The following is a 13,931-nucleotide window of genomic DNA, read 5'->3' on the forward strand; positions in this document are numbered from 1 at the left end:
ACCACTATACCACTATATCTCCAGCAAGGTTTTTGAAGTGTGAACCAGCAAGGCTTTGGGGGTATGAGCTTCCAAAAGTTAAAGCTCCCTTCATCAGATATCTGATGAGAGAAGCTTTGGCTCTAGAAAGCTCATACCCTGAAAATCTTGTTGGTCTCTTAGGGTGCTAGTAGACTCACATCAAAAATAAGGTGCTAGTAGACTCACAGCTGAATTATTGTGACCCTGTAGGGTTTTCAAGGCAAGAGGTGTTCAGAGGTGGTTTGCCATTGCCTGCCTCTGCGTCGTGCCCCTGGTATCCCTTGGAGGTCACCCATCCAAATACTAGCTAGGGTCGAGGTTGAGACTCGCCCAAGGTCACTCTGCAAGTTCCCATGGCAGAGTGGGGAGTTGAATCCGGGTCTCCCAGATCTCTGCCTCACACCTGACCGAAATAATTAGGGCTGGTTGACTTCTTACCTTGGCTTATCTTTGCAGAGACCATTTCTGTGATCTGTGACGTCAGTTTCTGGAGGAATTCCTCCGTCCCAACTTCGGCAAGTGAGAATTGGCCCTTGGTGGCTTCTCTTTCGCCTGCCAAAGGGAGAAAGTGGTGAATAAAGAGCATTGATGCATCAGCAAATGCCCTTCTCCCACCCAAAAACACCACCCAGAGTATAAAGTAGCACTTTAAAAGAGAACATCAAAGACACAGTTATTGAGATCATTTCAGACAGTCCCATAAGAACAGCCTGGTCTCTTTTTATGAAGACAGGCAATTTAGAAATATCTCAAGCAAGAAGGCCAGAAATCCATATAGTCAACCAAAAAAGGGGGGAAAGAACTCAACCAGGAAAGTACGAGAAACCTAAGAGTTGAGCTGGAAACTAAAAATTCTTATAAAATAATATATTTATTATGTGTACACAATAAAATGGATTAAAACACTGGGCCTGGAATACAGGGTATGTACAAACGACCAGCATAAACAGTTACAAAAAACACTGCTGATGATATACAAAATATAAATGACCAATAGACCATACACGTTTTGGCCTTTTGGGACAGAACTGTGGTCAAAATATACAAGACGTGATTATTTAAAAACATGATTATTTTAAAAAACTTATCCAGAAATGCACTTTACAAGGTATTATATCAGAAATGTATAAACCTGGTGCAAAACATTTTTGTTTCCGGATGTGTTGTTGGGTCCCCAAGGTTGGGTGGGATAAATAAGATAAATTGATAGTGAAAATATAATTTATTTAAGGCACGTCAAGAGAAAAAATATTTTTAAAGATAGTCAAAAAAGCACAATGGCATTTCCTAAGGTTGATATACTGTAACCACATGCCAGACACTGTTTTACCAGGTTGATAATTGCACACACGTTTTATATGGGAGACATATGCAGCCCAGTATAACAACTTGTAGACAATCTAACCAGATGTTTGTATAATTGGAAATATACCATACAACCTATACATGCCTACTCAGATATATAATTGTCTGTGTATGCTTATATATCTGTAAATATGTGTGTATGTTTTACATGGGTTTCAACTGACCACTGAGGAAGGCCAAATAGGCCGAAATGTGTCCTACCGGCATAAAGGTCCATGCCGGCATTCCAGCTAACCTCCCCGCCGGCGTTGGGGCCACTTACGGTGCCATAAGTAGCCCGGACACTGGCGTGGGGGGCCCCAACGCCAGCACAGCCCCTTCCTGGTCTCCTGAGGACTTTAACAACTTGTAGACAATCTTTAGTCCTCAGAAGTCAGGAATGTGCTGTAATAGGACTGTAAATGTTAATTTATAGTTCACCCTTTCAAAAGTGTTAATGATATAATGAGGTTATTTCCCTCTTTATAAGTCCCATTCCTCTTCTGTTTCCCATTGGAAAAAAAATTTTTTTTTTGAGCAGGCAGTTCATGATTACCATTGTTAAATGATAAATACAGAGGTTTAAGGAATGGAAAACTGTGATGCAGATTTAAAAAAAAAATAGCGAAGGGATAACTATTTTCCATTACCTTTTTTCACATCAGGAGGGTGAGCTGAAATGCCTACTCTGAAAAAGAAAAAAGGGGAGACAGAAATCATAATGTGTAAGGAAAAGAGAAAAACAAGAACTACTGATGCCACACTATTGCCCTGCCATTCTAGTTAGGAACAGTTTTGGAAGGTGAATACCCCGATCACATATCTGACTGCAAGCTGTATTGGGGGACTCCTGATCCGACTCGCATCACATGTATTGTGGCATTTGTCCCTCACTTTCTCCTTGCAACTACTGGTACTGCCTGATACTGAAACTGAACTCTAATGGCAGACCCATTTGTTTAAGCATTTCATAGAATCAGAGTTGGAAGGGGCCATACGGGCCATCTAGTCCAACCCCCTGCTCAATGCAGGACTGGCCCAAAGCATCCCTGTCAAATGTTCGTCCAGCCGCTGCTTGAAGACTGCCAGTGACGGGGAGCTCACCAGCTCCCAAGGTAGCCAGTTCCACTGCTGAATTACTCTCACTGTAAAAAGAAAATTTCCTAATAAATATCCAGCTGGTACCTTTCCACCTATAATGTAATGTATACCCATTATTGTGAGTTCTGTCCTCTGCTGCCAACAGGAACAGCTCCCTGCCCTCCTCTAAGCGATAGCCCTTCAAATACTTAAAGAAAGCAATCATGTCCCCCCCTCAACCTCCTCTTCTCCAGACTAAACATTCCCAAGTCCTCAGCTTTCTGTGTTGACACTATACAGAGCCTAAGTAAGGGTGCTTTTGCAGAACATAAAAGGGATGCAGTTGTTTGTGCGGGACAAGGTGATACCCCATCTCCATTCTCTTTCCCCACTTAGTGCTTCTCTCCTTAGATGAGATCTGTTGTCAGAAGCGAGCTTGGTGAGAAGGAAGGTACATATAGGGAAGGATCAGGCGGCTAGGTGTGTTGGTCTGAAACAGATGAACAAGATTCGAGGCCAGGAGGACCTTAGAGACCGACAAGATTTTTGGGGTATGAGCTTTCAAGAGTCAAAGCTCCCTTCATCATCTGAAATCTAGTTGGTCTTTAAGGTGCTACTAGGACTGTCGATTCAGTTCATCCCAAACCAAAAAACAGCCCAATTTCTCCTGATTCGGCGGTTTTCAGTTCGGATGGAACCAAATTCAAAAAAAGGCAGGAAAACAATGAGCCAAATTCAGCGAGTTCGGGGCGATCGCCGAATAAATTCAGCAAATTTGGGGGCTCCGAATCAGCAGTATAACCGTCAGTTAGTAAGCAACTAGTAGCATTCCCCCGTGGCCAATGGTGGCCAAGCCGGGTCTTCTTCTGGCCAATCAGTCGCGGTTGAGTGCATGAGCCCAGCTGCTGCGCAGCCCGGGGAGAGAAAGAGAGAGTGTCTGTTTGTGTGAGAGAGAGATCCCTGTGTGTGTGTGGGGGGGTGCGTGTGCACATTTGCGCCTTTCCGCAGCTCGGGGGGGCATGTTTGGAGGTAGAGGTCCCAAACTTTCAGTGTAGCTTGAGGGGACCCTTCTTGCAAGAACCCCCACGTTTTGTGAAGATTGGGTCAGGGGGTCCCGAGTTATGTGTTTTTAATGGCTTTATTCGGCCGAATTTTTTCCCGAACTCCGAACTTAGTGCCAAATTCCATGGATCCGAATCAGGGGAGTTCGGAATTCGGCATTTCCCAAATCAAAACAGGCCAAATTTTGCCAAATCCAAATTTTACCGATTTTTTCCCCCAACAGCCCTAGGTGCTACCAGAATTGAGTCTTAGGGGAGGGACTGTGGCTCAGTGGTAGAGCATCTGCTTGGCATGCAGAAGGTCCCAGGTTCAATCCCCGGCATCTCCAGTAAAAGGAACCAGGCAAATAGATGATGGGAAAGACTGCTTGAGACCCTGGAGAGCCCTTTCAGTCAGAATACTGAACTTGATGGACCAAGGGTTTGAATCAGTAGAAGACAGTTTTCATATGCATTCATATGATGCTGCAAACTTTACTGTGAACCCATATGGCAGGCAAAAATAGCATCCACGATAACTCATGAGCTGAACCTTGGACCTCCTTGCTTCGCCAGCATCCAACCATGGCTCAGTGGTACAGCATCTGCTTGGCATGCAGAAAGTCCCAGGTTCAATCCCAGGCATCTCCAGTTAAAGGGACTAGGAAAGTAGGTGATGTGAAAGACCTCTACCTGAGACCCTGGAGAGCCGCTTACTTTGATGGACCAAGGCTCTGATTCAGTATAAGGCCGCTTCATGTGTTCATGTGTTCACACACAGAGATAGTTCAGTACTGCTCACTTTAGCACCCCTTATTCTCTGAGAACAAAGCTGCACCCTCACTTCATACTTCCTTTGCACTGAGCCTGGTTTAAACAAATAGGTCTGCTGGCATCCCACTCATTTGGGTCCTCCACATTACAGGATGAATGTATTCTGTTTTGGTAACACTGGGCAGGGGTCATTTTTTTAATCTGCTTTTACTCAACCTGCCTTTGCAGAGAGCCGTTTGCATCTGAAATGTACACCCCCGAAGTTAAAATTCAGCATTTGAACTAATCAAACATCTGAAAAGCCACTCAGATCAGCAAGAGGTCCCATTTTTTTTAGAAGAACATCTATGCAACATTACCCATGGTCTTTCCTTTCCTTGCCTTCTTCATATCTGTGAAGAGGGAGAGAATTGTTTATTTCTATTAAGTACCACTAGAGTCTTTTAGAGCATTTTATAAACTCAGAGAGAAGGGAAGAAAGCTACCTGAAGGCAATTCACAGTCTGATCAATGGCTGGACCAGCCTAATTTTCCCTAGTTACAGGGCCAGAGTGGTGTAGTGGTTAAGAGCGGTGGACTCTAATCTGGAGAACTGGTTTTGATTCCCCGCTCCTTGCATGAAGCCTGCTGGGTAACCTTGGGCCAGTCACAGTTCTCTCTGAACACTCTCAGCCCCACCTACCTCACAAGGTGTCTGTTGTGGGAAGAGGAAGGGAAGGTGATTGATTGTAAGCTTGGCTCATGCTGGGACTGCTTGCAATCCAATATGGCTAAGTGTGTTGAACTTAGACCTGGGAGACATGGTTTACAATCCAAGTTCAGTCCCAGCAGGCAACTCAGGAGACAGATACACCTGTGGACTTGCCTCAGGGAACTGTTGTCAATTACAGCCCCAGAGCATGGTGGTGGTGGTGGTGGAAAGTGCCATCAAGTCACAGCTGACTTATGGCAACCCCAGAGGATTTTCAAGGCAGGAGACGAACAGAGGTGGTTTCCTGTTGCCTGCCCTGGGCTTCCTTGGTGGTCTCCCATCCAAGCACTAACCAGGGCTGACCCAGCTTAGGTTCTGAGATCTGACAAGATAGTGCTAGCCTAAGCCATCCAGGTCAAGCCAAGAGACATTCAGAGGTGGTTGGCCACTCCCTGCCTCTGCACAGCAACCCTGGTCTTCCCTGGTGGTCCCCTATCCAAGTACTAACCAGGGTTGATCCAGCTTAGATTCCAAGATCTGACAAGATCAGGCCAGCCTGGCCCATCCAGATGCCCCCAAAAGTGCCTGGAGACACCCACCTCCCCTTTGCTCTTCTTACACTTCCTCTGGGGGTCACCGGAATAAACTAGCAACTATGTCTACTGCTGTACATGGCTAATTTGAATCCATGATGGTTCAATTTCCAAATTCTAATAGAGGAATAATGACCTACCCAACTTTGTGACGTCTTAAACGTTGTTCACAACATTCTTACCTCTGACCCACAGCTGCCAACTTACCCAAGAGTGGTCATCAGAGCCTCAGTCACCATCATACGCTCCTGGGTCAGAACTTCAGCCTCTTTCACTGCAGGAGAAGAACAGAAGTCAACTCTGGCTCAGAGCAAATAACAGGGTACTAGAAAATATTCCCCATTCTACCCAGGCGTTGCTACGGCATATGCTGAGCAATCCTGCAGCTATTAGAAGGTAGAAAAGAGCAAGAATCCAGTAGCACTGTAAAGACTAACCAAATTTCTGGCAGGGTGTGAGCTTTTGTGAGTCACAGGTCCTACCCTGCCAGAAATTTGGTTAGTCTTTACAGTGCTACTGGACTCTTGCTTTTTTCTACAGACTAACAAGGCTACCTATAGTAATCTATTAGAAGGTTACATTGTTTTCTTCTTGACAATTGCTTTGAAGGTGTCCCTCTATATTTTCCTGAAGCTTCTCTTGTCTCCCTCTTAATCCTTTGCCTTTTGATCCTATGTCAGTTCACAATTTCACTCATCTTTCTCACTTTGGAACGCCCATGTTTTGCTTTCAGCAAAAGTGCTCGGAAATTATCAACTAATGCTTGACATGGTAGATATTGTTTCCAGGGTCAGTTCTCACTGTCCAAAATACAAAAGACAGCAATGGGAAGGGCAGGAGTGACCACTAGGGAGGGCTGGCCTGCAACCCACTTTCAGAGATGTCATTACCCACTTTTGGGTCCCAACCCCACAGGTAGGGAAACGCTGAGCTAAGGGATACGAGCCCAAACCAGCCAATGCATATCGCTACTCCGTCTAGACATTAGGAAGAACTTTCTAACAGTTAGAGCGGTTCCTCAGTGGAACAGGCTTCCTCGGGAGGTGGTAAGTGCTCCTTCCCTGGAGATTTGTAAAGCAGAGGCGAGATGGCCATCTGTCAGCAATGCTGCTTCTATGACCTTAGGCAGATCATGAGAGGGAGGGCACCTTGGCCATCTTCTGGGCATGGAGTAGGGGTCACTGGGGGTGTGAAGGGGAGGTAGCTGTGAATTGCCTGCATTGTGCAGGGGGTTGGACTAGATGACCCTGGCGGTTCCTTCCAACTCTATGATTCTATGACTTGAATTCTTGGGACAAAAATGCAGTGAGGGAAATTACCATCCAGAACTTCGAGGGAGGCGCTGCAGATGGACTGGCCAGCCTGGTTGGAGGCGATGCAGGTGTAGTTCCCGCTGTATTCCTTCCTGACGTCCAGCAAGATCAGGCTATGCTGCAAGTTGGAGCTGGCCAGTTTGTATCCAGGAGTGTCTGATTTGATCCAGAGGATGTCTTCTCCATGGGACTCTTCCTTCAACCACATCACCGCAGGCGCTGGACTTCCTGGAAGGAAAACATGTGGGTCGTTAGCAGTGACAACACCCCCCTACCTTGACGATTAAGAATTCATCTGCCCTCTAGACCCACCCTTTCTGTAATTATTTTTCTTTTTGCTTAGTCCCCCCCCACACACACACACAAGTCGAAGCCTTTATTGGCATAAGAATGAAGCATACAAAAGCAGTGGTGGAATGCCCAGCCTCAGAGGGTGGTGGAGTCCCCGTCTTTGGAGGTCTTTAAGCAGAGGCTGGATGGCCATCTGTTGGGAGTAGGGCTGTTGATTCGGTTCGGCCCGAACTGAAAAACAGCTGAATTTCCCCTGATTCGGTGGTTTTTAGTTCGGGACGAACCGAACTCAAAAATGGCGGGCAACCGGGGGGGCCGAATTCAGCGAGTTCAGGAGTTCACGAATAAATCCGGCAAATTCGGGCCGTCAGTAAGCAGCATAACCATCAGTAAGAAGCATTCTCCTCCCCCGGCCAATCGGTGGCCAAGCTGGGTCTTCTTCTGGCCAATCAGTCAGGATTGAGTACTGGAGGAATCAGCTGATGTGCGGCCCGGCCGGGGAGAGAGAGAGAAAGGGAAATCCTCGTGTGTGTGTGTGGGGGGGGTGCTTGTGCACATTCACTCCTTTCTGTGGCTGCAGGGGGCGTATTTTTTGGAGTACAGACCCCAAACTTTCAGCAGAGATTCAGACAAGCCTTCTTAAGAGACCACCCAAGTTTTGTAAACATTGGGTCAGGGGGTCCCGAGATACGGGCTCCCCCCTTTTTTCTTTCCATGGCTGCAGGGGGCGCATTTTTGGGGGTACAGACCCCAAACTTTCAGTGGAGCTTCAGATGAGCCTTCTAAGATACCCCCCAAGTTTTGTAAACATTGGGTCAGGGGGTCTCGAGATATGGGCTCCACCCCTTTTACCTCCCCCCTTTTCCATTTCCGTGGCTGCAGGGGGTGCTTTTTTGGGGATACAGCCCCCAAACATTCAGCATAGCTTCAGACAATCCTTCTTAAGATACCACCCAAGCTTTGTAAAGATGGGTTCAGTGGGGGGAGAAATATCGGCTCCCTCCCTTTTCTCTTTCCGTGGCTGCAGGGGGCGCATTTTTGGGGGTGCAGATCCCAAACTTTGAGCGGAGCTTCAGACAAGCCTTCTTAACAGACCACCCAAGTTTTGTAAACATTGGGTCAGGGGGTCCCGAGATATGGGCTTTCCCCTTTTCCCTATTGGGATGAATGGGATCCTGTATGCATCTCCTCCAGAGCAAAACGTCCCGTGCCTAAATGGAAACGTCTTGGATTACCCAGTCCTCCCCAGCCCCTCCTGATGGAACAGAAGACAGCCACAGTAAGACCCCTTTGGGGGCTTTAATGTATAATTTTTCTCCTGTGTGTGTGGGGGGGGGAAGCAGAGTCTGTGTGTGTGTGGGGAGGGAGCAGTTTCTGTGGGTGGGTGGGGGAAGCCAAAGGGGGCTTTTGCTGGTTCTGCCTGGGGTGTGTGTTCCCCCTCGAGTCTCTCTCTCCCTGGTTTGAGGGGGGGTTTCAGTTGTGTGTCTTCAGGTTTTCCCTCATTCATAAAAAACTTCTCAGCTGTTTGTCGGGGCTGGGAGCTTTGTGCGTGGGCGGCAAGCTCTGCTCAGAGATGCATATTAAGGGTGGGGGACCCCTTTCGGGGCCTATATCTCAGCCCCCCCTGACCCAATCTTTACAAAACTTGGGGGGTCTTTCAAGAAACGTCCTTTGAAGCTCTGCTGAAAGTTTGGGACCTCTACCCCCAAAAATGCCCCCCCAGAGCCGCGGAAAGGCACGGTTGTGTGTTTAATGGCTTTATTCGGCCAAATTTTTTCCCCCAACTTTGAATTCCCGCCGAATTGCACGGACCCGAAGCGGGGGAGTTCGGACTTCAGCATATGCCGAATCTAAACGGGCCGAATTCAGCCGAATCCGAACTATACTGAATTTTTTTTAATTCAACAGCCCTAGTTGGGAGTGCTTTGATTGTGGGATCCTGCATGGCGGGGGAGGGTTGGGGTCACTGGGGATGTGGGGGGGGGAGGTAGTTGTGAATTTACTGCATTGGGCAGGGGGTTGGACTAGAAGACCCTGGTCATCCTTTCCAACTCTATGATTCTATGATTCTAATTACAATAAGACCATAACATACAGGGTACATCAAATCTCCATCAGTTTTACAGTAAAATCGATTTAAGTGGGTTACTTAATTTCGCGGTCCTAAGCCAGCCTTATTTGTGGCTTTCTAGAGGCACCTGGTTGGCCACTGTGTGAACAGACAGCTGGACTTGATGGGCCTTGGTCTGATCCAGCAGGGCCTTTCTTATGTTCTTATGACACACAAGCGCTCACGTGCGTTGATTGCAAGCTGTAAGAACCTTGCCACCAATTCAATTTTTATTGGATCTTGTGTGGTCATAAGAAGAGACAACTTAATTTTGGAGGGTAACCATTCCCTGTCTGCAAATAATGGGTCTCCCCCACAAGTCTTCCTCTCCAGTTGCGGTCAAATGTACTTTGCAAGTCATTTGTTCCTGACCAGACTGAACTCTTCCTGCTCCTGAGTAGGGTGGGGTTTGGGGAGGGGAGGAATTTCAATGGGGTATAATGCCAAGGAGTCCACCTTCCAAAGTGGCCACTTTCTCCAGGGGGAACTGATCTCTGTTGCCTGGAAATCAGTTGCAATAGTGGGAGATCTCCAGCCCCCACCTGGAGGTTGGTAGCCCTATATGCCAATAACTATAATGACAGCACCTCCCCTGATACTGCAATTCCAAAACTGAAGCAAAAGCTTGCCCTGGAACTAATTTACCTTCAACTTTCACGGAAAGGGTAATGCTGACTCCTTTCTTCACTTTTTTGTTGGTAAATCTTTCCAGGAATCTTGGTGGTAGCAGCTGTTCACGAGCCTCTGAAAATTAAGGCAATTCAGAGAAAACTTTTAAAAACGTGACACGGCATTTCCTAGGTGATACTAAAGACACGCCTTGTAACAGGTTTACTCGGGCCAAGCTCCAGTAGGGCTACTTTAGACTTTGTGGCTTTTGGGTGGGCAACTGTTCAGGTTGCCAGGTCCCTACCGGCGGGAGGTTTTTGGGGCAGAGCCTGAGGAGGGTGGGGTTTGGGGAGGGGAGGGACTTCGATGCCATAGAGTCCAAAGGCCAAAGCGGCCATTTTCTCCAGGTGAACTGATCTCTATCAGCTGGAGATCAGTTGTAACAGCAGGAGATCTCCTGCCACCACCTAGAGGTTGGCAACCCCAGCAACTGTGTCTTTGGGCGTGTGTGTGTGTGTGTCTTTTTCTCTCACCTTTTTCTTGTTTCTCTTCTTTGTCACCAGGACCTGTAGAATAAAAAGAAGGGAACAGAACCACTGTGAATCAAAAGCCACAAACACACTTTTGGCCATTGTACTGATTCTATGATGGCAAAGAATGAGTCAGTTCAAATTGTATTTCAGGGCACTCCTCTCATGTTCCTTGTGAGCACTATGTATGAAGAAGAAGAGTTGGTTTTTATATCCTGCTTTTCTCTACCCTTTTACAGAGTCTCAAAGCAACTTACAATCACCTTCCCTTCTCCCCCCGCCCAAACAGGCACCTTGTGAGGTAGGTGGGGCTGAGAGAGTTCTGAGAGAACCGTGACTGGCCCAAGGTCACCCAGCAGGCTTCATGTGGAGGAGTGGGGAAACCAACCCGGTTCTCCAGATTAGAGTCCACAACTCCTAAAAGGGGGAGGGGGAATATTTCTCCAAATGTTTTTTGGGTGGGTGGGAGATTCATCCCAAAAAAACTTAAGAGTTCCTGCTTCAGAATCAAAACAGGAGAATATTTGGCATGGCTTCGGAGGGCAGCCGCGTGGGTCTGCAGCAGAAGAACTAGAGGAGTCCAGTGGCATTTCAGAGAGTCAACGCTTCCTTTCGAGATTCAATGCTCCCTGTGTCTGATACCTTCATCTGACAAAGGGAGCTTTGAGTTTCAAAAATGTATACCCCGAAAATCATGTGGGTCTCTAAGGTGCCAATGGATACCAAGCTAGCTCTTTGACACAGCTGTAATTAAAATTCGAGAAAGGTCCCAAGAACCAGATGGAATTGTACTGTCCATTGGCTCCTATTTAATTTTTGGTGGGTAGGGGCCATGGCTCATTGGTAGAGCAGCTACTAGGCATGCAGAAGGTCTCAGGTTCAACCCTCAGCATCTCCAGTTGAAAGGTGATGTAGTTGGTAATGGGAAAGTAGGTAACCGGAAATACCTTGCCCTAAGACCCTGGAGAGCTGCTGCCAGTCTGAGTAGACAGGACTGACCTTGATGGACCAATGGTTTGATTCAGTATAAGGCAGTTTCATGTGAGGGGCTGTGGATCAGTGGTAGAGCATCTGCTTGGCATGCAGAAGGTCCCAGGTTCAATCCCCGGCATCTCCAGTTAAAGGGACCAGGCAAGTAGGTGATGTGAAAGACCTGCCTGAGACCCTGGATAGCCACTGCCAGTCTGAGTAGACAATAGTGACCTTGATGGACCAAGGGTCTGATTCAGTAGAAGGCAGCTTCACGTACATGTTGGGGAGGGGCCATGGCTCAGTGGTAGAGCATCTGCTTGGCATGTAGAAAGTCCCAAGTTCAATCCCTGGCATCTTCAGTTAAAGGGACCAGGCAAGTAGGTGATGTGAAAGACCTGCCTGAGACCCTGGATAGCCACTGCCAGTCTGAGTAGACAATAGTGACCTTGATGGACCAAGGGTCTGATTCAGTAGAAGGCAGCTTCACGTACATGTTGGGGAGGGGCCATGGCTCAGTGGTAGAGCATCTGCTTGGCATGCAGATGGTCCCTGGTTCAATTCCCAGCATCTCCAGTTGAAAGGACCAGACAGTAGGTGATGTGAAAGACCTCCACCTATGACCCTGGAGAGCCACTGCCAGTCTGAGTCGACAAGACTGACTTTGATGCATCCAAAGTCTGGTTCAGTATAAGGCAGCTTCATGTGTTCAGAAGAATTTTTGCTTTCATTCTACCAGTCTTCACTGGTTGCATGGTGAGAAGCCCTGCTCTTACTCATTCATACTGGAGACTATTCATTTCCAGGCATGCCATAAAACCACCATTTGGAGAGGAGAATCCCTTACCTTTGACCAGAAGCCTGGCTGCTGAATAGGCAGAACCCGCAGAGTTGCTGATAAACACAGAGTATTGTCCAGCATCCTCCTTGGTGATGCTGAGAACTTCGAGGGCATGAAACTCTCTTTTGTCTGTCTTTAGGATTCGGTCAGAGGCATGCAACGGCTGCCCATCTTTGAACCAGTAGAGACGAGGCTGTGGATACCCTGTGAGAACAAGAGTTGGTTATGATTCTAAATGGCTCCAGGGCTCTCTGACCCTTGGTTTGTTCCTCAATATGGTACACCTTTCCTGACCTGGACAGCTCAAGCTCGCCCAATCTCCTCAGATCTTGGAAGCTAAGCAGAGTCGGCCATACTTAGTTTTTGGATGCGAAACCACCAAGGAAGTCCAGGGTTGCTATGCAGAGGCAGGCAATGGGTAATTCTTGTTAGTCTCTTACCTTTAAAACCCTCAGGGGTCACCATAAGTCAACTGCAACTTGACAGCACTTTCCACCACCATGGTACACACCTAGGCCATTTATGCAGGGCTGTTTCCCCACGGTCACCCCTGCCGACTGCGCCGGTGCTTCGTTTTGATTATGCTTGCATTTTCTGACTGTCAGAGGTTGCCTTGTGCATTTTGTGCATCCCTGTGCATTTTGCCTGCATTTTTTCCAGATTCTTGCTAAAACAGTATCTGGAAAACACGGGCAAAGTATGCGGAAATGTCCGGGGAGAGTGAGGCGACCTCGGACATGCATAATCAAAGCGAAACACGGGAGCAGTCGGCGGGGAAACAGCCCTGCATAAATGGCCCTATTGTTCAGCATGAGTTTCCTGTCCCAAGCTCTCTGATATCCCACAAGTCCTGACCTTGACACTAGTGAGGTCATAGCTCTGGCTTCCTCTCTTCCTATCATGTGACTCTGATGTCACGTGCTTGCAGCTCAATATGACCCAGGTCCAGAAAGAGTGAACTCCAACTATTCTTACCTGTTCTCATCACTAGACCCCGAGGGTCGAATCCACAATGTCATGTTCAACCACTGAACTAAGGCCCCCTCCCAAAGGAAGATTAGCTGTGATGTGTCTGAAACTCAGCTTTTAGACCTTGCTGGAAATGAAATGCTACAAATGCAGCTTTAGAATGTGGGCTATGGCCTTTTATGCAGAGACGTCTCCCCACGGTCACCCCCACCGACTGCTTCGGGGCTTCCTTTTGATTTTGCATGCCTTTTCTGCCTGTCAGAGGTTGCCTCGTGCTCCCTGCATGTTTTGTCCGTGTTTTCCAGCTGCTGTTTTAGCAAGAATCTGGAAAATGCGTGCAAAATGTGGGGGGAGAGCGAGGCAACCTCTGACGGGTGGAAAAGGCATGCAAAATCAAAAGGAAGCCCCGAAGCAGTCGGCGGGGGTGACTGCAGGGAAACGTCCCTGCATATAAGACCTATGTCCCCCACACCTAATACATTCTTTAGCAATCTCTATTAGTATTACAATGTGTTTATACTGCTTTGCACAAGTCGGAATCTGGCCATGCAGCAAAGATGGGAATTCCTGTTACCTTTCACCTTCAGGTGGAATTTGGCCAAGGACGCTCCCGGGGCCACCTGGATATCATGAAGCTCGTCTAGGATCTGGGGCAGCTGTTCCTCTTCAGTCATGGATTCCACTCCTTCTTGTTCTCGGCTGGCGCAGGGGAAAGAAAGGAACCTTTTGACACTGATCACCCTCGTGGAAAACCAG

General features: G+C 47.7%; 1 protein-coding gene across 1 annotated transcript in view; it reads right to left on the minus strand.

Moving 5' to 3' along the window:
- Positions 1-13,931, minus strand: part of OBSCN (obscurin, cytoskeletal calmodulin and titin-interacting RhoGEF) — a 224,709-nt gene that overhangs the window by 90,324 nt on the left and 120,454 nt on the right. Inside the window, exons 65-72 of the mRNA XM_056857144.1 lie at positions 13,750-13,874; positions 12,213-12,410; positions 10,400-10,432; positions 9,903-10,001; positions 6,863-7,084; positions 5,751-5,817; positions 2,016-2,053; positions 460-573 (exon numbers count right to left, since the gene is read on the minus strand). Of these exons, the coding sequence (XP_056713122.1) occupies positions 460-573; positions 2,016-2,053; positions 5,751-5,817; positions 6,863-7,084; positions 9,903-10,001; positions 10,400-10,432; positions 12,213-12,410; positions 13,750-13,874 (896 nt within the window). The remainder of the gene's footprint in view (positions 1-459; positions 574-2,015; positions 2,054-5,750; positions 5,818-6,862; positions 7,085-9,902; positions 10,002-10,399; positions 10,433-12,212; positions 12,411-13,749; positions 13,875-13,931) is intronic.

The sequence above is a fragment of the Euleptes europaea genome, chromosome 11 (genome assembly GCF_029931775.1).
Source record: "Euleptes europaea isolate rEulEur1 chromosome 11, rEulEur1.hap1, whole genome shotgun sequence".
Classification (NCBI taxonomy): domain Eukaryota; kingdom Metazoa; phylum Chordata; class Lepidosauria; order Squamata; family Sphaerodactylidae; genus Euleptes; species Euleptes europaea.